The sequence below is a fragment of the Ctenocephalides felis genome, unplaced genomic scaffold (genome assembly GCF_003426905.1).
Source record: "Ctenocephalides felis isolate EL2017-DRISC unplaced genomic scaffold, ASM342690v1 CF-g0.4_SCAFFOLD_03573, whole genome shotgun sequence".
Lineage (NCBI taxonomy): Eukaryota > Metazoa > Arthropoda > Insecta > Siphonaptera > Pulicidae > Ctenocephalides > Ctenocephalides felis.
The window spans coordinates 16,530,408-16,555,618 of record NW_020539727.1 but is presented as its reverse complement, the minus strand read 5'-3'; the positions used below and the strand labels follow the sequence as shown (position 1 = coordinate 16,555,618).

The 25,211-nt window shown below is 25.9% G+C and overlaps 2 protein-coding genes, 1 long non-coding RNA gene and 1 other non-coding gene across 5 annotated transcripts in view; 3 read left to right on the top strand and 1 right to left on the bottom strand.

The window, feature by feature from the left end:
• The window catches only part of LOC113389649, a 58,395-nt gene that overhangs the window by 14,659 nt on the left and 18,525 nt on the right, over window positions 1-25,211 (top strand). The gene's annotated exons all lie outside the window — the stretch shown is intronic.
• LOC113389394 lies at window positions 5-1,083 on the bottom strand. The gene is made up of 5 exons (XR_003368255.1): window positions 665-1,083; window positions 481-600; window positions 366-403; window positions 175-287; window positions 5-100 (listed from the first exon to the last, which is right to left on the bottom strand). It is a non-coding gene; the product is annotated as an uncharacterized LOC113389394 (long non-coding RNA).
• Window positions 4,634-25,115, top strand: LOC113389392 (hrp65 protein-like). Of its 2 annotated transcripts, XR_003368254.1 has the most exons (14): window positions 4,634-5,029; window positions 5,129-5,239; window positions 7,994-8,386; window positions 10,219-10,349; window positions 10,555-10,850; window positions 11,024-11,214; window positions 13,002-13,074; window positions 13,240-13,286; window positions 22,560-22,608; window positions 22,801-22,898; window positions 23,115-23,185; window positions 23,709-23,770; window positions 24,747-24,788; window positions 25,052-25,115. XR_003368254.1 is itself a non-coding variant. In XM_026626434.1 (9 exons), exons 1-9 carry the CDS (start codon window positions 4,766-4,768, stop codon window positions 17,326-17,328), a joined length of 1,650 nt encoding a protein of 549 aa, XP_026482219.1. In that variant the 5' UTR covers window positions 4,634-4,765; the 3' UTR covers window positions 17,329-17,980. The 2 variants fall into 2 exon arrangements, 1 of the variants encoding a protein (XP_026482219.1); XM_026626434.1 differs by lacking the exons at window positions 22,560-22,608; window positions 22,801-22,898; window positions 23,115-23,185; ... (1 more) ...; window positions 24,747-24,788; window positions 25,052-25,115 and adding an exon at window positions 17,185-17,980.
• On the top strand, window positions 10,414-10,484 carry LOC113389860. Its single transcript, XR_003368285.1, has one exon. It is a non-coding gene; the product is annotated as a small nucleolar RNA SNORD18 (small nucleolar RNA).

The following is a 25,211-nucleotide window of genomic DNA, read 5'->3' as shown; positions in this document are numbered from 1 at the left end:
TTAACCTGATTGAATTCATTCTATCTTCAGTTCATTATACATCAATACATCAATCAAGTTCATGCATATATGACATACTGTTCCCAATTTTAGAGGTTTTCTAAAACAATTATAAATATAATGTATTTGTTACCAAATAATATATATACAGCAACTATATATGAATCAACTTACATATTAAGAAGATAAATCTCCATTATCTTCAATTTGCTCCTAAACATACATTATTTGAGCCTGTCTAAAGATCTGTATATTGTTCATCGTTTCATTCCAATTTTGTACGACTTCTGAAATAAATATGAACATGGTATACGTGTTTGCTGTTTATATATATTTGTATAGCTATTATATTTGTAGTGACTTACATATTCAAACAATCATTCTCGATCCGCTTCTCAACCGACTAATTTAAGAGAAGTGAGGTTATGTCGAACACATGGATATGTTAATGTCTTAATTTAGTAAAATAATTATTTTAACCTTGCTAAACGATCCTTATTATTGTCCTCAGATTTTGTAAGATATGCTATTTGGTTACCTCCTTTGTCATCTAAAGAAATCGACATAAAATAACGTTTCTTCATCCCAGGATATAATGCACTAAATGGAATTCAAAATCGTGAAGTAATTACATATCTATATAAATAATATATGATATACTTACGGTGTCATTTTTCTACACTTTTCTACAATTATCACTATGAACAAGTTGCTTAACTAAACGAATGTAATTATTATACAAAAGAAAATATAACTTGATACATGACAAATTCCTGACATATTGCGCCATTTTGTATGCGGTTAGTTTAGCTTTCGTCAAAGGAACAGTCAAACCGCTTGAGTCGGTTCAGCCAGTGGCCACGGCGCGCTGATGTAAAGCTTTCTTTGTATGGTCACACACACCAGCACACAACGCACACAACGCAGCGCACGACGCGTTTGCTTCACGCCGTGTGACGTCATTGATTATGCTTTGCATGTGTGCTAACACACACCAGCGCACGACATGTATCTCACATGAAATTCAACGATGTCATTACCCCCGACAGCGCGTGTTTATGTCTCGCGAGACAACTCAATGCGAGCTTTGCGTGTATTGTAACACACACAAGCGCACGCAAGTTTAAAATCCTCTTGTGGCGTAGATTCGATAACCGCATTATAATAACGATGTCGATATTATAGAAGATCACATCGCGTGTTTACTGGGGAGAAAAGACCAACGGCAAATGACCTCTTCTGCCTTTGGAGGCCAACAAGGACAGACCAATACATAAATTGTATTAATGTTCTACAATAATAAATAGCAGTAAATAAAATCACACACTTGTTATTCAACAATCACTTCACATATTATTTGTTGTGATGAAATGGGTTTGCAAACCATGGTTTCTACAATATAATTGTCCAAAGTTAAATTAGACCAAGTTTTTGAAAAACAGCAAAAAAAACTTATTTCTACAATGATGAATTTAGCTGAGATTTTACTGAAGGTAGTCAGATAGTTGTTTGTTTGATAAGTACATGTTATTTGTTGTGATGAAATTGGGTTGGTTTTAACAATATAATTGATCAAAGTCAAATTAGACCATTGTTATATACTACATGGGAAATGTTTCGAAAAAACACAATACTAAATAATTTTTGGTAATTAAAATTTAAAAAATTTAAATTTGTTAATATTTATTTATTTTATTTATTAATATATTTGTGTGACTAATGTCAATATCTTACAAATTTTCATATAATTCAATTATTTATTGATACATTATTTAATTAATTCACTATATACTCATATATTTTTAATAATTTAGTTAATTTTAATTATTTTTATAATATAAAGGCTTAATAGTTTAAACAATTGTTTCATAAAAATTAGTGCTTATATATTATGGTATTATCATTATTATTTTTTAATAAGTATTTTTTGCAATGCATGCAGTTTGTTTTATAAATATTTAGGTATTTAATTATTATTAATTTTATTTTTAAGTAATACTATACAACAAGATCATCGAAGGGATTATCATAGTGAAACCACTAGATAAACTTTTGTTAGTCGGATGATATTAAATTAAATGTTATGTGAGATGTAGGATAAGTTTAATAAGTCATAGTTATATATATATATATATATATATATATATATATATATTAGAGATGGGCTTATCATATCCGAAGCCGGATCGGTTAGGATTTGACTCCGCTTCAGAGAGGAGTTATATCCACTTAACAACTCCACAACTCCGACAACTTTGAAACATAATACTTGATACAAATGTGTCCTCTAGTGTGTTGTTAACATATCTAAGGATTTATTAAGACGATGGAAATAGTTTACAAATAGTTTATTTTTGTTCATTTTATTATAATAATTAATATTTTATGCATTTCAATATGCATACAAATCTCAAATTGACAAAAAACTTGGAAATCAAAATCAATTTTGTAATTATTTTGAAGAGAAAATATTGAATTCTTTGAATATGTTTATTTTTATATAAAAATTATATAAAAATTATAAACGTTCTATATGAAATAAGAACAAATCTTTGTGTATAATATTTTTCACAAAATAATAATACCTCACATTCTATTTCCTTTTCGAGAATTAATTATACATCAGGTAGTTTGATTAGCATACTATTACTTTTACACAATTATAAAATCATAATTGTGTAAAAGTTATAATATTGAATATTTTTTAACTGGTTGTTTACCCTTGAAAGAACTCATTTACGGACAAACATTATCGTATACAGAATATAGAATACAAAATAGCATTATTTTGAGACATTATATACCTGAAAAGACCTAAAACTGGCTGTGAGACGAGAAAAAATCACTTCTTTCAACCCAAATCTTTGTATTAGTAAAAAATCTCAAGGAAATATCTGTACATGTTAACAGATTAGGTACTAATAGGGAATGCTGGGACGAATTAGGAAAGTCGGATATGAAAAATCCTATGAGACAACTCCACTCAGATTCACTCCTATTCTATTATATATATTATTGATATATTATTATCATGCCTCAGCCTGGTATAAGAGATTATGAAATAATTTTCTTATTCTATATATACATATCATTTATGTCTGTTTCATTTTACATTAATAAGCCTTATATTTAAATATCTTTAAATATCTCTTCAATCTTTTTCGCCTTCAATGACTTTAAAATATTACTTTATTTTCCTTTTGAAGTCATCACTGGCCATCTTAATATCGATTGGAAGTTCATTATATATTTTTTTCTTAACATACCTACAATAAATAAATATATAAATACTAGTTGTGAATAAAAGTAAAACATGAATGTCGAAACTCTCAACACTTAAAAGAACTCTATTTCTATAAACACATACTTTTATATAATAAAAATGGCTCAATTTAACAGTAAGCAAATGAATAATTAAATGAATATATACAGACAAATCGTAAGTGTCAAATGTGTATTATATTCATTCATCAAGAACAATTATGTGTAAAAAATTGATGTTTTTAATACAGATTTTGTCTATATTTGACATTTTTATATATAGTTATTTATAATTACTCACTTTTGAAGTTGTTTGCCCATATAATTCTGTTGAACAAGTTGTTTCAATGGCAGTACAATATTGCAATGCAATTTTAATCTGTCATCATGCTATGAAAATAAAGAGATACTTTATAAAAACCTTTGTAAAGGTTATAAGACTCGATGAAATTAAAATTCATTTAATATTATTCATTTTGAGTCAGAAAAGTAACATTTTGCCTGAAGGCAAGTTCAATAACTTCACAATAGGTGCAATATGTGACTTTATCATTCGAAATTGGGATTTTAGTTAAATTTTCTTTATTTCGGATGCAATGAAGACTTAAGTTAAACTAACAAATAACTCAATAGAGTGTCAACAATTGAACAAATTTATCATACAAATGTTTACATTTGTTTAGGTATAAATGTGGGTACTTATCACAATAACCCTTATTTAGTATGCTCATTTTAGATATACTAGATCTTGGTAAACTAATGAATGAAAAAGTGTACACCGACTTCCATTCATTATATAAAATAAAAATAATAAAGTTATCCATCAATAGATTATTTAGCATAAAAACCATAAAAACATTCAGTATCATTTGTTTTGACTATAATTTTAAGCATTTGATATTTCTTTTCATCATGTCATACAACAATTTCTAAGTTCTAGAACATAACTACAGAGTAATAACAGATTTAAATATATGTATAATAATTTTAATTTAATAATATTACCCGTTTCAGTAGCCAATTCCATAATATTTGTATAATTTTGTAATAATTATAAATAAATAAACACAATTCATGATTTAAAATTAGCACTCTTTGACAGTTTGACAGCTTTCAAACTGTCAAACTAAGGTGTAAATTTAAAAAATCTCAAACAGCGAGTCTGGAGTATAAAAATTGAAAAAATGTCTATGGTGTTATAATATAAAGCCAGAAATATAATATAAAAAGTAATAAACCAAAAATTAAATACAAAATAATTTTGTTTCAAATGTTAATTTTAAAATTCCCGCGCAAACTTCAGACCGTACTGACAGCTTTACTTGCAAACTTCACTCCGATGCCCACCTCGTACATCCGGCATCTTCCTCGTCGTCGTAAAACATCGATTCAGTCGTAGTAGGCCGCGTTAGTTCAGTTTCGGTTTTGTTCTAGTGCGCTTCATCGTGTCGATTTAAACCTTTGAATATATTCATTTCGTGAATCGTTTATCTATCTATATATTATGGCTGCAACAATGGAAGATAAAATTAAGAACGAACCCGTTATCACATCGAATGGACCTCAACACAAAAAGCCAGGCGGCCAAGGGCCCCCGCATCACCAAGGCGGCGGTAGAGGTGGACGTGGCGGCGGCATGGGACCCAACAAATTCATGGGCCGTGGAGGATTATTTAACAGAAACCAGAATAACAGACAAAATGTACAGAATCCAAATCAGCATCAAAGCCAACACCAAAACCAAGATATGAGCCAGAATAAAATGAAAGTGAGTATGGCGACGTCCGCCATTTTGTGCTTTGATTATATTTAGATAATGTTTATGCTTATTATGTATTACGTTTCTAATTGTTTTTATTGATTTTAGTTGGATGATCTTAAAAAAGAAGATATTAAAATTGGGGGCATGCAAAGAGGTGGTGTAAATAGACCCGGCCAGGGTAATAACATGCAAGGCGGTGGACCCCGAAGGGGAGAGGTAAGCGTTTTCAAATTATATAATCCTAGTTTAATAATTTTAAAATGCTGTGCAAATCGATTTTTATACTATTATAAACTCACACGTGTACACATTTATTATTAGAACAGTTTTCCATCGCCATTTTGTAACTATAGCTAATCTTTTGCATCCGCATTGCTTTATAGGTTCTGGCTTTATAGGCAATTAATTTGAATCATTAGTTCAATAATTTTTTAACACGGGTTTTGTTCAATGTGCATTTTTTATTCCTCTCGATAAGGGATATTTAGATACATTGAACTATGAACTTTGAATTTAGTGATTAGTGATTACTTCGATGCACACTTTTAATAGTACTAATTTCTTATTTTAAAAATGTTGATTTAAGGGCACTTTTTTATACTTTTTGAATTTAAGTGTGCTTTTTGCTTCCCACACTTTTGTTCATTACATTATGTAATTCTCATATAACAATATTCAGATTTTTAGGAATCTGTTGTATGATGTATGGCAATTTAAGGACCTATGTTTTGACTTTAGAATCAATTACTAGATTCATATGTGTAACATAATATATTTAACAGTAATTGTCTTTGTTACATTACATATTATGATTGCAATGTTTTTTAGTTGTACACATTTTTGGGTATCAAAATTAGAATTTATTTTACTAAAAATTCTAGTCTTTCAATAGTTTATTCATTGGTTTTGTTTCTATTGATATTTTAAATCTTCGCTTACCCTTTACATGAAAGCTTGTCTCAAAGGCCATCTTTTTAAATTTTTGTAATAAAATTGATAAAAATTTCACTCCTATAATAATTCAATTCAAATTACTCACAAATTTAATTGTTTAAATGTTTTTTGTGGTATGCAAGCCAATCAAACTTTTCACATTTATTTTAATGCATTATTTTCCATTTTTATTAGGATTCCTATTCGTTTAAATACAGAACCTAGCTTTACCATTACGACAAAGATAAAATTATTCAAAATTAAAATTTATATAGTTAAAATTCAAAAATATAAAATTTGTAACTAAATATTTGATTTTGATCTTTAAATTATAAAAATCACAATCGTTAGATATTGGTCGAGTGAATTTTGCAAGGTTTTTGTTTCGAAAGGATTATAATAAAGGAAGTGAAATAATTTTTATTATTTTAGTTCATTATCTTAAAATTTATTTTTTTTGACCTCATTTTAACTGATTCTCTTATTGAATCAGTATCAACAGTTATTTATTATATAAAGTAAAGTATAATACAGATAATTTATTATCTTTAATAATTTCAATTACATGACCTCATTTTGATCTTTTAAATAAACATCATATACAGCTAAATGATTATCTATTACAATTACAATCATTTTAAGAATTCTTTTTTTTTATACTTGAATACAAAATTTATTGAATTAGAAAAACTCAGAAAACAAAGTTATGCATACAAATTAATAAATAATAATAAAGATATATTATATAATGCTTAAATAACGGTTTAATATATGAAAAAATGTTCATTGTATGAGATAATCATATGAAATTCAAAATTTCACCCTCTTTTTTAATATTTGAACTAGTAGTTTTTTTTTCAGAATTTATATCCAATTTTAGATTTTATCACTTAACATAATACTACAAATTGTAATTTTTTTAAATTTTTTATTGCAAACCGTTGTTTTTTTGCATAACATTATCTACAATAATTTATTTTACATCACTTATCATAACATTTATGATCATTTCATAATTTCTTCTCCATTTATTATTGTAGTTTGTTTTTTCTAAATTTATTTCATATTATGTTCCATACAAGTATTTTAAATATACTTTTCAATATTGAAATTTATTCTGAGTTTATTGAATTAAAATTTGAATAAAAGATTTGATAATATGATGCAATGTTTATTAAAATAAGTTTATTATTATATGAAATCACCTTGTTATTAAAAAATGCACCTAATAGAGATTTCTAATTTGTATTTATGTCAATGATTATATATTATAGGTATATTTTTATTTAAAATATTAAATGTGATCACATAGAAATTATAATTTTTTCTAATTTCTTATTGCAAACCTTAGATTTTTCACATAACTGATTATATAATTTTTATATTATATATTCATATACATGAAATTATTATTACATCACTTGTCATCTTCACAATCATTTTATAATTTCTTCATTTCTTATAGTAGTTTTTTTTATATAAATTTATTCCATATTTATACTTACATTCCATATTTAGTTTTTTTTTTGATTTTACATGTTTCAATATTTATATTTATATTACATAACCTTCAACTATATACAAGTATTTTGCATATATATTTCTTTATTCTTCAAAAGCTGGTCATACAAATCAAATGATTCACAAAACATGCTAAAACATCTTTTTTAACCATTATTGACTTCGTAGACAAGTACATTATCCATTTTCAATTATAATCATTAATTCAAAGATTTAATAGAATTATGCAGGTCTCTTCTATATGTTATATCTACCAATAAAAGTGTAGAATTAGATTGCAACAGATTTTCAATCTTGTCTCCTTCCATAATGATCATCTTTTGCATTCCTATCTACTTCTTTAGTACCCAAAAAACAGTAATTAGCTCAAATATTGAAGATAGTAAGGTGAAATAATGTAAAATATTAGAATGTTGCCAGAAATCGGATTAACCAATAAATTATTTATTCAATACTTAAATGTGAAATTTAAGTGTGACCTTTACATGTTCTAATTCATATATCCTTTACCCCCAGGAACACATGCTCCAGCAGAAGCTGCAAACCCTCACCGGTCCAGTGCTGGATCTTCCTCCCTTAGACATGGCAGAGGTTAAATTCTCAGGCCGTGGCAGACTCTATGTTGGTAATTTGACCAACGATGTTACAGAGGAAGAAATCATTGAAATGTTCAAACCCTATGGAGAAACCAGCGAACATTTCATCAACAAGGAAAAGAACTTTGGATTTATCCGCATGGACTACAGAGTCAATGCTGAGAAAGCAAAGCGTGAATTGGATGGCAGCATTCGTAAAGGAAGGCCCCTGAGGATTCGATTTGCACCCAACAGCACTGCAATCAAAATCAAGAATCTCACACCGTGGGTTTCGAATGAGCTGTTGTATAAGGCGTTTGAGATTTTTGGACCGGTGAGTAATAATAAAAAAAAGTTTATTTTATTTTAACATGTTTATTTGCAGACAAATAGTCTAAATAAGACAATCATTTATTCTGTACAGTTTTATATTGTATGTGTGTCATCATTCAATTTCTTCCTTTCATTTTAAAGAGAATTTAAAATGATAAACAATTTTAGCAAACTTTCTAAGATTATAATTTAATATTTTTTTTATTACATAACACTTAATTTTTATATAATATTAATAGTATTAATACAAATGATCTTATCAGTATGTGTCATTATCAATAATTAATACAATAATCCTATGATTAATAATACCAATCATTATTTTGTATGAAAAACTGTGATTTTAGAAAGTTGCTGAATCCATTATTATGTTAAATCCATTTTTATGTAATTCAAATTTTTCTTTGATAGTACTTAAACAATGTTTCATTTTTTTTCCAATTTCTGATTTTTAAATTTATTTCAGAATTTAAAATTTCTTTCAAATTTTAGATTTGATGTTTTTATTTTATATATTCTTTTAATTTCATCTCTAAACATACTTTTAATTCTATTTTTTTCCAATTTCTGATCTTAAGTTCTTTATTAATTTATCGTAAATTTTAGATCTGACTACATAACTTGTTAATTATATTATATACATATGACTTAATTTTATCTTTTATCTGATGATCTGATTGTTTTATAAATTTTCTTAAAATTTATGACAACCATTTCAAAATTTATTTTTATTTATATTTTCTTTTAATTTTAAATTATTTTTTTTAGATTTGACTAGATTTATTATAATATTTTTTTAAATTTATCACATATCAATTATTTCAAAATTTATTGCCAATTTTTTATTGGAAATTTTTGTTTTGTCTATATTTTTCTATCTCAAAATATATATATTTATATAGTCAATTTCAAAAAAAATCTAGAATTCGAAAATAATTCTAATTGGTTACGTCACATCTTGCTTTATTTTTTTACATAACTTTATTCTTTATTATATATATGTAATATTATTATATATCCCTTATTATGATACTTAAAATTATTTCAATTTTCTTTCATACTTTCTGATTATAACCTTAATTTTCTTAATTATTTCAAATTTTATTGGATTTGACTTACATAAATGAATTTATTACAATAATTTTTAAAATTAATAACTTACATATTATTTCAAAATTTATTGACAGTTTTTGATCGTAAAGTTTTGTTTTATTTATATATTTTTTTAATTTTAGTTTTAAGTTTTTTCTACATATATTAATTTATTATATAAATTTTTGAAATTTATCAATGATTTCAAAATTTATAGTTCTTTTTATCTAAAAATATATATTTATGTAATCAAATCTAAAATTTGAGAAAAAAATATTTAGTAATACTTAACATTATCAATTGATTTTAATTTCTGATTTGAAACTTATTTTTCACAATTTTAGATTTTTATTAGATTTGCTACATTTATTCATTTTATATATATATTTTAAATATTTTTTTTATAAAGCAATATTTTTATTTGATTTTTCTTTAAGTATCAATATATTTTATCAAATATATATTTTTTTTAATTTCACTTTTAATTTGCTGAATGATAATACTCATGCAATGTCAAAACATACATGATACTATATTATTTATAGTAAATAATTATTCATTCAGACTATTTGGCTGCAATTAAACATTCTAATAAATATTTGTATGATGAAATTAATTACCGTTTGAATATAATGAAAATATTATTTGGCTGCAATTTATTGTATCTGAAAAAAAAACAAATCATAAAACACAATATTATGTGTTGTATTGGCAAAAACTGAATATTAAATTGAATTTTAGATTGAACGTTGCATCATCACTTGTGATGAAAGGGGCAAATCCACTGGTGAAGGCATTGTTGAATATCAAAGGAAAAATGGTGCTATGGCAGCAATTAGGCATTGCCAGGATAGATGCTTCTTCTTAACATCGTAAGTAATAATTAGTGATCTTTTTTTTATAAAGATCATAACTTGCAATACAATTGTACAAAATATTCTATGATGATATTGTTTTGGTCCGTGTTTCTGAACCACACTGATTTTACTTTTCAAAACACTGATTTTTTGTTTCAAATTATATTTTAATCACAAACTAATTTCAAAAATCTTATCCTAATTTCATTTTTTTTTACAGTTCTCTCCGTCCAGTGATCGTTGAGCCCTTCGACTTCGTCGACGACATCGATGGCGTCCAGGAAAAGAACATGCTGAAGAAGAATCCAGAATTCTTCAAAGCTCGTCAGGCCGGTCCCAGATTTGCTGATATTGGCTCATTTGAACACGAATATGGCACACGCTGGAAGCAACTGCATGAATTGTACAAACAAAAGAATGAAGCACTCAAACGTGAGATGCAAATGGAGGAGGAGAAGCTTGAGGCTCAGATGGAGTTTGCTCGCTATGAACATGAGACTGAAATGCTGCGTGAAGGTAATAATAATAATAATAAATTTAAAATTTTTTTTACCATGATGATAAAAATTACCGTTTGATTTGTAGTGATAATACTCATTGGCTGCATATTTTTATGTACTGACTTTTGTTTTATTTTACAAAATATTAGTTTAGTTTTGGAAGTTTCTAATTCAATTTTATTACTATAGAATTGCGTTTACGTGAACAAGATAGAGATCGCCAGAAGCGCGAATGGGAATTGAAGGAGCGCCAAGCTGATGAACAACGCTCAAGGGACGAGGAAATTATGAGACGGCAGCAGGAGGAGATGCAAGTTCGTATGCTGCACCAGGAGGAAGAATTGAGGAGGCGGCAGCAGGAAAATACTTTGTTTATGCAGGTAAATATTTAGCTTACAATTATAAACTAGAAACATAATTAAATCATATAAAAACTATAATTAAATCATATACATAACTGCTTTTTTATTAATTTTCATTAAGGCTGCAATGACTTTAGCATAAATTGCCTTTGGTGTAAATTTTAGATGAGGTTCATATATTTGCTAAATTTTTTTGAAATTCATATTTCAATATAGATATTTTATTTTACATACAATTATATACATTATACTATTTTTTACACAACATGAATTATTCATTCTTATATATGAAATAAGATATCCTTTTTTATATAAAAAAAATTGTTCATTATCAAAATACAATACAAAAAGGCATTGTAATAAATTTATTAGATTAATCATTGAATAATTCAATTGAATTGAATTGAAAGGTTTTAAAAAATCTTAAGTAATAAAACAAATCTAAACTGCAAACAAAATTATAATTAAGGGGAGGCCTGCTGTAGAGGCTTCAGAAAAATCGAATTTTGAGGTATTTTTAGGCTAGGAAATGAATAATAAAAATTTATTCTATATTCTGTATGAAAGAAATGTTAAACTAATGATTAAAATAGTTTTCAATGATTCAGTGAATTTAAAGAGAAAAATGGAATATCACAATATTAGACCAAAATAAAATTATTATTAATAAAACCTAAATATATTAATAAATTGACTTTTTATAAACACATTGCATTCAAAAAATTATATTGGGGTCCTTATTTTACTTCAAATTTAATTTATTTTACATACATTTATAAACATACATACTTTATATACATATATTACATTCATAAAATCATATTTTTGCCCATAAAACTTTACTTCACATTTGTCAATTTATTAAATCATTTAGGTTTTATTAATAATTTGTCTTTATTTTAGTCCAATGAATTTTGTCAAGTTCCAGATTTACTTAATCATTGGTTCAATATTTTTTTACATTTGTAATATTTAATACATTTTTATTTATTTCCTTGCCTAAAAATATCTCAATTGATTTTTGAAGCCCTTAAAGCAGATCTCCTTTTAATATTATCAATTTAATCTTTTTTCACATTTTAGATTTGATACATATATTATATTCATAAAATCATATTTTACTCTTTAAAACTTGTTATACTTCACATTTTTTAATTTATTAAAACATTCATGTTTTATTAATAATTTGTTTTTTAGTCTAATCAATGAAATAATATTGCATTTTTCTTTTTAAACTCACTAAACCATAGTCTCAGATTTAATCATTGGTTCAATATTCTTTTTACATTTGTGATATAAAATACATTTTTATTTTTCATTTTCTTGCCTAAAAATACCTTCAAAAAATCGATTTTTTTGAAGCCTCTAAAACAGACTCCATCATAACTTATGAATTATAATTTATTTATTCACATTTTTTCCTTATGGCTACATAAGTTTTTTAATCCTTTCATTCAATTCAAATTATTCAATGATTAATTTACTACTAAATGCCTTTTGTATCTTATTTTGAATATAAACAATTTTTTACCTTAATATTTTAAATACAAAAACCATTATACAAAAAACATAACTATTAATATATGAACATGTTTTCCATTTTATACAAAACAAGTATCTTTTTTCATATGTAAAAACAAATAATTTGCATTTGTGTTTTTACCATTTTTAATGATGATTCTGTTTTGGTCCGTGTTACTGATTTACACTGATCTTACCCTCAAAACACTGATATACTAAAAAAATCAATATATTTATCACCTTGCAAATACATGGATGTTTCTAATTGTATTTTTGTTTTTTAGGCTCAGCAATTGAATTCAATGCTGGACCAGCAAGAACAGGGCTTCAACTCACCGCATGCTGAATTTGAAGATGGTAAGTTTCTTAGTTTTTTATATTTATATATTTTATTGTGATGATTTTGTTTTGGTCCGTGTTGCTGATTCACTTTGATTTTATTTTCAAAACACTGATGAATCTTCAAATATATAATAAAATGTGATTATTTTCACGGAGACTAATTTATTCCTTGTTTTTCAGGAGGTGCTGGAGCTCCTCGTGGCGGTGGTAATGGTGGCATGCAATCGGTAAGTGTTTTTAATTTTTTAAATATCCAATTCAAATTTAGATTTCTAATGAAACAAATTGAGACTGGTTCAAGCTATGTTATCTACAGTTGCCAATTGGTATACATATAATGCCCAGTAATGTACAATTTGAAACATAATTTTTTTGATTTTTTAAATATATCAAGATTTGCAAGGGGTAAATATTAAATGAAATTCCATTAAATAGTTAATTTATTTTATCACACTACACAAAATATATTGACAAAAGCTTTTTGGCTTTTAATTCTCTGAATGCCATTTTAATTTATATTTTTGTCAAGTTTTTTTACATTTATTTTGTATGAATTATTTAAATATTGCTCAAATTTTATACAAATATAATTCACCAATTGGCAACAAGCTTTGCATATATTAGCTGAGATTTTTTTTTATTAAATGCATAATAATTCAAGTAAAAGTGATTTTTGATTGTCTATGAAGCATATTTTATTTAAATATTTTTAAGTTCAAGAAACCAATGGGGTATTTTGACATAACATAAAATCTTTGAATTAGATTTATCCGAATATAATTATTATTCTGATAATACAATGTACAGTATATTTGTGGGTCATTGATGTCCTAATACATATGAAGCTATGATGGGATAGGAACTTCGTAAAATTTCTAGCTATGATCTGATTTATGTCCAGAACTTTAGGTTCTGGGCATAGTTATATATTGTCTGGTATTGTGGGTTGATATTTTGGATGGAGAAACTTGAAAATTTACTTAAAACAATGAAAATTTTGGGAAAGTTATTTTGCTCTATGCCAAAATTGGCTGGATGCTAAAAGTATTAAACGAACTCTTTGATTATTGAATATGATCTAATAAGGTTATCTGATATTGAATAAATAACTAAAGTTATTATCATTGCTGCTTGATACTTGAATCGTTTTTGCTTAACATAAATAACTTTGTTTAATGTAAAACATCTGATATTTCAGATATTCAAAATTGATCCTTTATTATAACAAATAGTATATCTATTCTTCTTAAATACATATACATATTGACTTTATTATTAGTTTGATTTATAAGTAATATATTCTGGAATTATTTCACCATTTTAAAATATTGTGCTCATGTTTTAAGTGTTGCTATATTATAAAATATTTTAATACTAAAACTGGTACTTGGTTAAAAATCTCAATTTTTATTAAATTAAAAACATTGAACTCTTGCTTTTGAGCTAATTAACGTTTCAATCGTTACAAACAATTGGTTTGATTCCAGTCAGAGGTCGAAGACTTAAATGAACTAAATAGCAAATTTTTTACCTATTCTTTGAAGTTACCACTATTACTATTTTTGTTTTCTTGTTCAGTTAGTTGTCTTTTAACTGTTAAAGACTAGCTGATGTTACTTCATCTAAACCAGTTTTTGTTCAGCTTGATTTTACTCAGCTTTTCGAAAATCTTTACATTGAATTGAAATAACCCGAAACTAAAGCCGCTTCAATTGAGGTCTTACTGTATTCTTGAAAACTGGTATTTTATACTAATTTAGTTTTAATATTTGACTATATACTAAACACATTTGAACCCAGTTTTTAGCACAGTTAATTTATATTCATAAAATATATGAAATACATGCTTTATCAACTGAAATTAGTTTACCAAATATAAGTTGGTGTATATATATAAATACATGTATGGATTTAAGGGTTATATTCTCTCAATACAAGCTTGATAACAAGCTTCAAACATTTCGTTCTGGGGACAATTCAACAATATTCTCAATATATTGTGCAAAAATTGAACAAACATCTTTTTACAACAACAAATGTCTGAACTTGCTGTTATGTCAAAAGCCTCCTTGGGTGTCTCAGCTATGTATATGCAAAGAATAATTTATATGAATTACGTTAATGTAACGTGTATTATTATTTCTATATAAAAATAGATTCTGAATGATGCAGCTGCTTAAGGCCATTATACTTCATAAGGTTCTTATAAAATTCCATTGAGGTCTTACTAAATGAGTTCTTCTCAACAATATGAAATATTAACGCAAATATGAAATTTATATAGATTCGCTTGAACTTGGTGCATTGCCTAATTTTATATTAATTATAGTAAGGAAATTATCAGATCAAAGCTTTGGATTTTGATGAAACTTGAGTTAATAGTCAACTTAAATTTTTTAACATATAACATGGTAATGGCAATAATTATGATAATTACATATTTTGCAAACAAAAAATGGTAGATCTGTTAGTAATCTGAAATTACTTTAGAATTTAAAAAATACTTCTATTTATTATGAGTAGTGTTTTTTGAAAACATTTGAACCAAAAGGATATTTTATTCGGCAATTCTTCTAGCGATTTTTTAACTTCTATGTTTTTTTTTATACTTCTGGACTATTGATATAAATTGTATCTAGTACAGTAATTTATTTTCTGTCAGTAATTTAAACAATCTATATTTTTTTTATACAATTTCTTAAAGAAAAGGTGGTAACACCCTGTTTTAAACGTATGCACTTTTATTTATGTTTTTGTAATTGTACTACTCTAGTTGCCTATAGGCCTATATTTTATAGTTGTTTTTTTTTTTTTTGACCATTAACGCTTCATCAAAATCTAGGACCAGTACATCTGCAGCTTTCCTAGCAAGTTTTTGTTGCTGTAGTATTCTGCTGAAAATCATTTTTTTATCCAATAACTGTCTTACAGTTTTCTTTTTGTTTTACTGTACGTTATTTTTGTCTATATAGTTTATTACTTACAGTTTATTAACCCGTACACTTTCTCTATTTCATTTTACAGTGCCATTGCACTTTTTTTTTTATCTTTTTACAGTGTATTTTCTTAATGTCTAGAACCCAATACTTTGATTCTTTAAATACAGTAGAACTGTATGTAGAAAATTTCTTATTAAACATTGATTTTCGTTGATATGTATGTATTTGTACACATACACATCATTATTTATCATACATTTGATTATCCGTATGCCTATCGACAACAATTAGTCTGGTTAATCGAGGTTCTACTGTACTTTTATTCTTTCAATACTTTCATTATTTAAATTCTTAGATTCTTTTGAGATGAATTTGGTTTTCAGTGGATGTACTTAAATTAAAATTCAAATCAATTGTGACTATATTCAACTCAATTCCGTACTTCAAAATATAAATAATAAAATTTATAATAAAAGTAACAATCTTGAGGTTATTTGTTTCTCACACTAAGTATGTGCCGATGCATTTATAGTAACGTGAAATCCGCCTAAATAGCAAAAATAGGTATTAAAAATATTATTTAAACATTTGAATATTAATGTTTAACCTGCGCTTGCTTATGCAATACAATAAATTCTGAATCACAATTATATATCACGAATAAAACATTTTCAAAATGTTTAACCTATTAAAATCTAGTGAGTTGATGTTCACTCAATATAAAATACACTTCCTATGTCTCGGTGGAATAAACATTAGATGAACGTTGGAACAGTGTTGTCCTAAAATAATGTTAGGTAATCTGGAATCATTAGTTTTATTAAACTCTCGGCAAAAAATCACTTCGTACAGTGAAGTGTGCTTAGTGAAATCATAAATTGTATGATAATATAGTTTCTACCTTATGAGGTGTAATGTGCCCAGGCTTCGTCTATTTGGTCTCTATACTTTACATCTATATAGTAATTCTATATATACGTAAACTGCATAATCCAACATTGCAAAGTTAGCAAAGTGTCACTGGATTGATGCGCCAACAGCCGCATATAAAAAAAAGAACGTGTCTAGCAATCTGATTATCAATCAGAACCAGAACCAATCAATATGTGGGCCAAAGCAATAACCAGGCCTTTAGCTTTGAATCTGCACTTCCAGTGTGTATTATTTGTTTTTGTGCACTCTATAGGATATGGGCGGAAATTATATGGAATACGAACAAGGACCGCGTGGTGGCGGCAACAATAGATTTGACGATCAGCGAAAAGGAAATCGTGGCCCATGGAATAATGATCGTCGTGACGATTTCCAAAATAAACGTAGGCGTTTCTAACTTTACGACTAAGAAAATCAAAGTTGACAAAACCATGATGGCTTTAACAACTCCCCATGGATTGACAAGACAAAAAAACCCATTATACTCCAATTTAGTTCATCCTAGTTTGATATCACAATTCCGTTTGTAATCGTTTTTTATATATTAAAAGTCTCATGAACTTTTGTATGTGTGTGACATGGTGGCTTTGAGGAAGAGAACGTTTAATGTTATGGAAAGGTACCTGTGCGACTTTTCTTCACAAGATGCAAGGAAAGTATGCCCGGTTCCTCTGTTATTATAATAATCATACCCTGTACTAGTATTGTAAATCATCTCATCGAATCTTCATTTATCTATTATCTATTACAAGAGGCTGCACACTTTCCTTGCATCACTTACCTTCTTTAGTACTATTTGTTAATGACGAGTGAAAATGTCGCATTGCGGCTAATTCGATGCAATATTTATTTAAAATTATATTGACAAACATTGTATGTTGTGTAGCTATGTCTAATCTAAAAAAAAAATGAATTTTATTATATAATTTCGATCGTGACGTTGTCATGTGCATATAAAATACTATAATTAATCATTTACTCTTTGTGAATATTGTTTAGTTTAAATTATTTTTGTATGTGATCCAGACCTCCCAGTATTTGTGTGGTTTGGGATAATTTTTATATATTTAAGTTTATAGCGGTATAAAAGTATAATAAAATGTACGACCTATTATTTTGGTATCTTTTTAATTCAAATTTTTGTTTAGTCATGTGAGGGTTGAATTTCAATGCTCGAATTAATTTTGGTTACAATTTACTTCTCTAAAGTGCGTTGAATTTTTTCCAAATCATGTTTATGGTTTTACATATTTCATAAATCAATAATTGAATATAAGTTCAAATTAGGTTTTAATTCGTTGAAATTAAATTTTTAACTGATTCGAATTTGATTTCTGATAATGAAAATTACTTACGATTTTTTCAATGCTCGAATTAATTTTTACAAATCACAAGTGCGTTAGTTGTTTCCAAATCAGCTTTATGGTTTTATATATAATAGTGATTGAATACAAATTCAAATTAATTTCTAACTTATAGAAATTAAATTAATAACGACCATTTCTAATTTGATTGCTGATAATGAAAATTTCTTATCATGAAGATTTTCTTTTCCTTTCTAGTGAAAGGAATTAAAAGTGAAAATCACTTGATAATGATTTAATCAAGCAATTTTTTTTTATCACTTATTAGAACAGTTTAGTAACTTCGATTTCAGAAATTGAAACATTTCGACAGTATATTCTTATAATCGTCGTCATATTCCGAGCATTTACTACATCTAGTTATACTATAGCAATTTGTATGTTTGTTACAGCTTATACGTACTATATCTAGATTTACAACAAAGTAACTATAAAAGGAATCAATGGTAACTTGGCGAAGAGGTGTTTCTGCACCTACATCAGAAATTCTTTATCAATACAGTATAATAACTTCGATTTAAGAAACTGAAACACTTTGACTGTATATTCTTTTTTTGTCATAGTCATATTCGGAGCATTTAGTTGTAATAGAGCAATTTATTTGTTATAGTTATTTATTTGTACTATAACATTTTCAACAAACTATAAAAGGGATCAATGGTAACATGGCGAAAAAAGGTGTTTCTACACCTACATCAGACAGTGGTTTTTATATTTCATTTCTAATTCATTCAGATTAAATTTTCACCATTTACATTTACACGAATTATTTAATTCATCCCTAGAAATGATTTGGGATTAGAATTATTTTGATCTTTTTACTATTATATATAGTACATATAAAACTGCATATTGGGATTTTTTTTATTTATTTTTTATTGGCTTGTAAGCTCGTACATTGGCCAATATTGGGATTTTATCATTAATATTGGAAATATACATCAATGAAAACACATCTTGATTAAGGGGGGGCGATACATGTAATCGCCTTAATTTTTACCATTTTTTGAGGACTTTTTAAACTGGGAAGGAATGATTGAATCTTTTTGAACTTTTTTAGGGTTATTTATTATATATTAAAATACACAATTTTTTTTTTTTTTTTAATTTATTTTTTTTAAATGGCTGCCGTAAAAATAAATCTGCTAAGACCCTCTCGGAAAACGCCATCAATTTGCGGGCGTTATCACTTTTCGTACGGTGATCTGAATTTAAAAAAATTAGTTTGTACGTGTTCATAAAACATATATCTTCTAGTTAAACCAAAAAAAAATTAAAAAAGTCACAAAATCGTAAATTGGCACACCTTAGAAAAAAAAAGTTCGATTTTTCACCTTTTTTTCAATGTTTTTTTTTGGTAAAAGGGTTAATTTTTGAAACATTTTTTGGAATGTTTGAGGTTTAACTAGAAGCTATTACTGTAAAGTAGATGTGTGCAAAATTTCATTGGAATCGTTTGAGAACTTTTTGAGTTATCACGCCCGCAAATTTCAAAAATGTCGTTTTGAGAAAAACGCGTTTAAAGTTTTGACACATAGAAAAAGATAAGAGTACAATAGCACTCAAGCGTCGAGTTGAGGCGTGGCACTTAAATGAGTTTTTATTGTATAAATAATGATAATTTTGTTTTGAATATTTACAGGCATATTTTTGAGATGTTATTGTAACGATTTATGAAAAAAAAAATCGATTTTTTTTTTCTTGTTACATGTATCGCCCTCCTTAAGTTAACCACTCGACATAATAGTTTTTTTTCCATAAACTTAATATTGTGGTTTACTTTTACATGAGGTAAAATTAACATTTTAATTCGATTTCTTAATTTTTGAGAAACTGTCATAAGGTGAACATTTAAGGGATTGTTTTTCTCATCATTTATCAGATGATGTCTGATATGAGGGATCATGCAAAATTTATATGCATACTATACATAGTACATATAAAACTGCATATTGGGATTTCATTAATATTAAATTAATATTACAAATCTGCATCAATGGAAACACATGCCGGTTGAGTTAACCACTCAACATATTTTTTTCTCCAAAGATGAGTATGTTCAGTGGTTACTTCCACATGAGGTAAAATTAGCATTTTAATTCGATTTCTTAATTTTTGAGAAATTGTCTTAAGGTGGTGAATATTTAAAATTTAAAATATTTCATGCTGATCATGAAGGTTTCTTATACCATTTTTATGATAAAAAATAAAGGTATTTAAATACAAAAAACTTTTCCTTCGTTCAGAGGAAAATAACATCTTTCGTGGATCAGTATAAATGCAAAGTGAACAATGAGCTGATTTATTAATATACAATAATTGATGTAATCCTGGTTATGATGGTATTCTTCATAATCACGTTCAAGACAATTAAATTAAATCCACAGGATAGAATTTTCTAGCACTGATCAAATCCTAAAATTTTAGGATCAAAATGTACAAGTTTTTTATCCTTATCAACTAAAACATTTTTATTTGATCAAATATCAATTACATTACTATTATTGAATGTTATTCTGTTAAATTTTATTAATTTTTTACCTGTAATACTTTCAATTTGATCAAGATTTTTGGGTTATTACAAAAAAAATCTTCACTTGTAAAATTTCTCATTGACGAGGTGGAACAATACGAATTTTCAATCAGATTCAAATTATTTACTTCAATTTTCTTTTTTTTTTCAGTAATTACTATATTCAAGAAACACGAATATTTGATTTGTATACAATGAGTGAAAAATTATTTTGTTAAAATTATTGTATTAGTAAAAAAACAATACGAATTTTCAAATATCAACTTCAATTAGTTTAAAATTATTAATTTATTTCAATTTACTTTTTTTTCAGTAATTTTTATATTCAAGAAACACGAATATTTAATTTATATGCATAGAGTGAGAAATTGTTTTAGATTGTTAGTACAAAAAAAAATTGACTTATGAATTTTCAATTAACTTCAATTAGTTTCAAATTATTGATTTAATTCATTTATTACCACAAATAATTTATTTACAAAGAATGAGGAATTGTTTTATTTTAATTCTGCATAATTTTATGGTAACAACTATTCTAACAGAAATTGTGTCTGATTCAAAATGTGAAATGAAAATTTTGAAATTTGATGATCTCTCCTGAATCTCTCGACCAATTATACAGATTAGAGAATATGGCTATTTAGCTCTCGTTCTGAGGTGAGTAAATCTACTCCGTTAGTTTACGTTTATATCTATCTTATGTTTATTGAAATTGGGTTTATCAATGATACGATATTTATCAATGATAAATAAAAAATTTATGGGTGTCGCCAGATTAACTATTTCAATTAAACGTTCTGGGGAACGTTTATTTGTGGAAATATTTATAAATACAGAAATTCTGTGGAGATATTTAGAAATAAAACATTGTTTTCAAGACCATATATTATGTTAGGCAGATTTGTGAAACAAATCTGTTCTTATTATTTTGTTCAAGCTTCAGCAATAAGCTTGATAAAAAAATGGTAATTCTAGTTCTTCCAAAATTAGTAGCTAGCACAAGTGTTTTACAGTAATTTTGATACCATTTTTTATTTCTAGATACTTTGGCGACCCCTGAATGAACAAATGTTTGTTCATTTGAATGAACATATATTTTTCATTATTCTAAACTATTGCTAAAACATCAACTTGATATTGAATTATTCCAATAAATTTATATCAAAATGGTGATTGAACTCTGAATATAAAAATTAATGAATAAATTACAATTTAAATAAAAATCTTTAACCATTGTTATAAATCTTCAAATTGATTTATACAGCAGAACTCTTGATTAAAGCACTTGTACAATTTCCATCAATTTCTTAACGGACATGTCTTCTTTAGTACACTTACACAATATTTATATTTTTGTAATAATTCTTTGAAATACAAAAAAATTATCTACTGAAAAATTCTGCTGTGTAATCAACAAAACAATATCCAATAATAAATCAATAACCATAAAAAAATAAAAAACATAATCATAAAAAAAATCTGATTTGATAAAAATAATTTAAATTTGAATCGGGGTATGTGGGCTTTATATTTCTGACTGTATAAATGTTTTACTGCATTTATAACATACGAATAAATAAAACTTATCACTCTGTGTGATAATAAATATATTCTTAAATACCACAGTATAAACTATTACAATTTAAATAGTATTTACTTTATATATATACTTCTTGAAAATTGTACCGTCTATGCTTCAAGAATTTCTATTAATTTTGTATTATTTTACAGGTACTTTGCTGTGGTTGATTTGCCAAGGCACTACTTCGAATAATTCTAGGTGAGTTTTATATATATATTTTTTTTTATTAATCTTGATATAATATTTTAATGATGATTCATATTTTTTTGTCTTCTTTTCCCGTCATAAAAATTTTGATGACTACTTATTTTCTGATGCATTACATTACAAATTAGATTTTAATTATTTCTGCACGATTATTAATCTTAAATGTGTTTTACTCACTTTCAGAATTTGTGAACTTGGGACAAAGTTTTTTTTTTTTGGATTTTTAAGAGTCAACTCTAGACTGAAGCAAGTCATCGTGGTGAATGCTGAATTTGCTGCAGGTAATTATAAGTTTATTTATATCCTTTAATTTAATTTTATTTATTTAGTACATTATTCTTTTATTCAGTACTTTATTTTAATGATGATTCATATTTTTTTAGTCTTCTTTTCCCGTCATATAAATTTTGATGACAATTTATTTTCTGAGTTGCATTAAATATTTTTATAATTTTATTTATATCTACATCATTATTGAAGTAATATTTTATTTTTAGAATCTGAAGTTGGAGAATCATTTTTAAGTGTCTGAAGAAAGTGCTGGGAGTTAATGAAGAATTCTTAACAGGTAATTTTAAATTTTATTTCCAAAATTTATTTTAACATTATCCCGTTTGCCACGCTCACAAAATTCACATATTTTGTAGGGTGCCATTTCTATTTAAAGCGGGTATATTAAATGTAGTCCTGCTAGGAAACTTCAAAATGACTTTATATGCATTTTGTAGTGCCGAAAGTTATGGATACAAAATTAATTATTACATACAAACATATTAATCATAACAAACCTTTTTTTAATTTAACTTTATAAAAATTACCTTCAAATCATTTTCAATATCAATTTAAACCTTGATGTTAAATTATCTTTCACAAAGATAATAAATTTATATTAAAATTTAAATTCAATTAAACAAATTTAAATTCAATGATACAAATAATATTGAATTTTTCTCTTAAATTAAATATATCTTTGTCCACATTATTAAAGTACAATAATTACTAGGATTATAAATTTACATTGAAATTTAAATTTTATTCAACATTTGATACAAATAATATGAAAGTAAAATGTTTTTTTTTTTCACTTTCAGAATTTGAAAAAAGGATTTTGTGGATTGTTCGGTGCTGTGATAGTGAATGCTATATATTGCAGGTAATTTTAAAATTAATTCAAAAATAATTCAAATTTTACAATGTTTTGACACTAATTCTATATTTTTTATCCCGTTTGCCACGCTCACAAAATTCACATGTTTTGTAGGGTGCCATTTATATTTAAAGCGGGTATATAAAAAGTAGTCCTGCTAGGAAACTTCAAAATGATTTTGTATTCATTTTGTAGTGCCGAAAGTTATGGATACAAAATTAAAATTTTAATATTTTTTGCCTTTTAATTTACTTAAAAATATTTATCACCGTTTTTTACATTTTTATTTAAAGATTTTTTTTTAAACCTTGATAAGAACTTAGAATCTTCATTACTTTATGGATAAAAAATTAAATATTCACTATTTTATTTGCATTTTAATTTACTAAAAAAAATATTTATCACTTCTATATTTTTATTTACTAAAATGTGTTCATAAGCATTTAAAAAATTAAATCACAATTTTTGTTTTTAGCATAACATTTGCTGATACTTCTAAGATCAATTGTACAAAAATATTGGTTATTATTACACACATGCGTAAAAAATATTTTAGCCAAATTGAACATTTGCAATTATATATAGTGGTATACTTAAAAAAATTTATTGAACATAAAATATTAATTATCTAAAATTTAACAAATAAAATTTGATATAAATTAGTTGAATTTGATACATATCTTTTAATTTCATTATTTGGCAATACATTACTATTGTTATCAATTACTATTATTATAAATTACTACATCTACATGTGTAAGTTACGAACTAAAGAAAAACAAGTAACAAAAATTATTATTGAAATTTTAAATACAACATTTAATAAAAACTGGAATATACAAGTCTTTAAAATACAAATTATTTTTGACAATACTTTTATTAATCTTCATCACTGAATTTCAAATACATTTATCTTAAATGCAATTTTGTTGCTTATTTTGAATAATTACAACAAAACTAAATATTTAAATTTCTTTTTCAGGTTCCTGGAAATGGACTTACCAGTTGCTTCTACTCTACCAAGGTAATTATTTTAAATCCTTTGTTTTATATTCTTTATTTAAAGACACATTTTTATTGTATACCTAGTTTTGTAATAATAATAAATATATAATTAATACTAATATTACCAAATATTTAAAACTAAATTTAAATATATGATGAGCTTTTAACCGCCCCAGTATGAGGTCCTTGATTATACGGTTACCTGAGTCAATACTTTTTGCACTACAATTAAATTACACGTAACTTAAATATTTCTGAACTAATCAAAATATTTTATTGCAGCATCTACCTAAAATGCAAGTGGATATCTGAAATTGAGCACCATTGAGTCCAGCCTATCAAAAAATAATAAAGGTAATTATTTACAATTTTATTTTTACATTAGTTCATTTTACATCTTGTAAAATGAGGATCAAAAATATCCTGGATTTGAATTAAAATA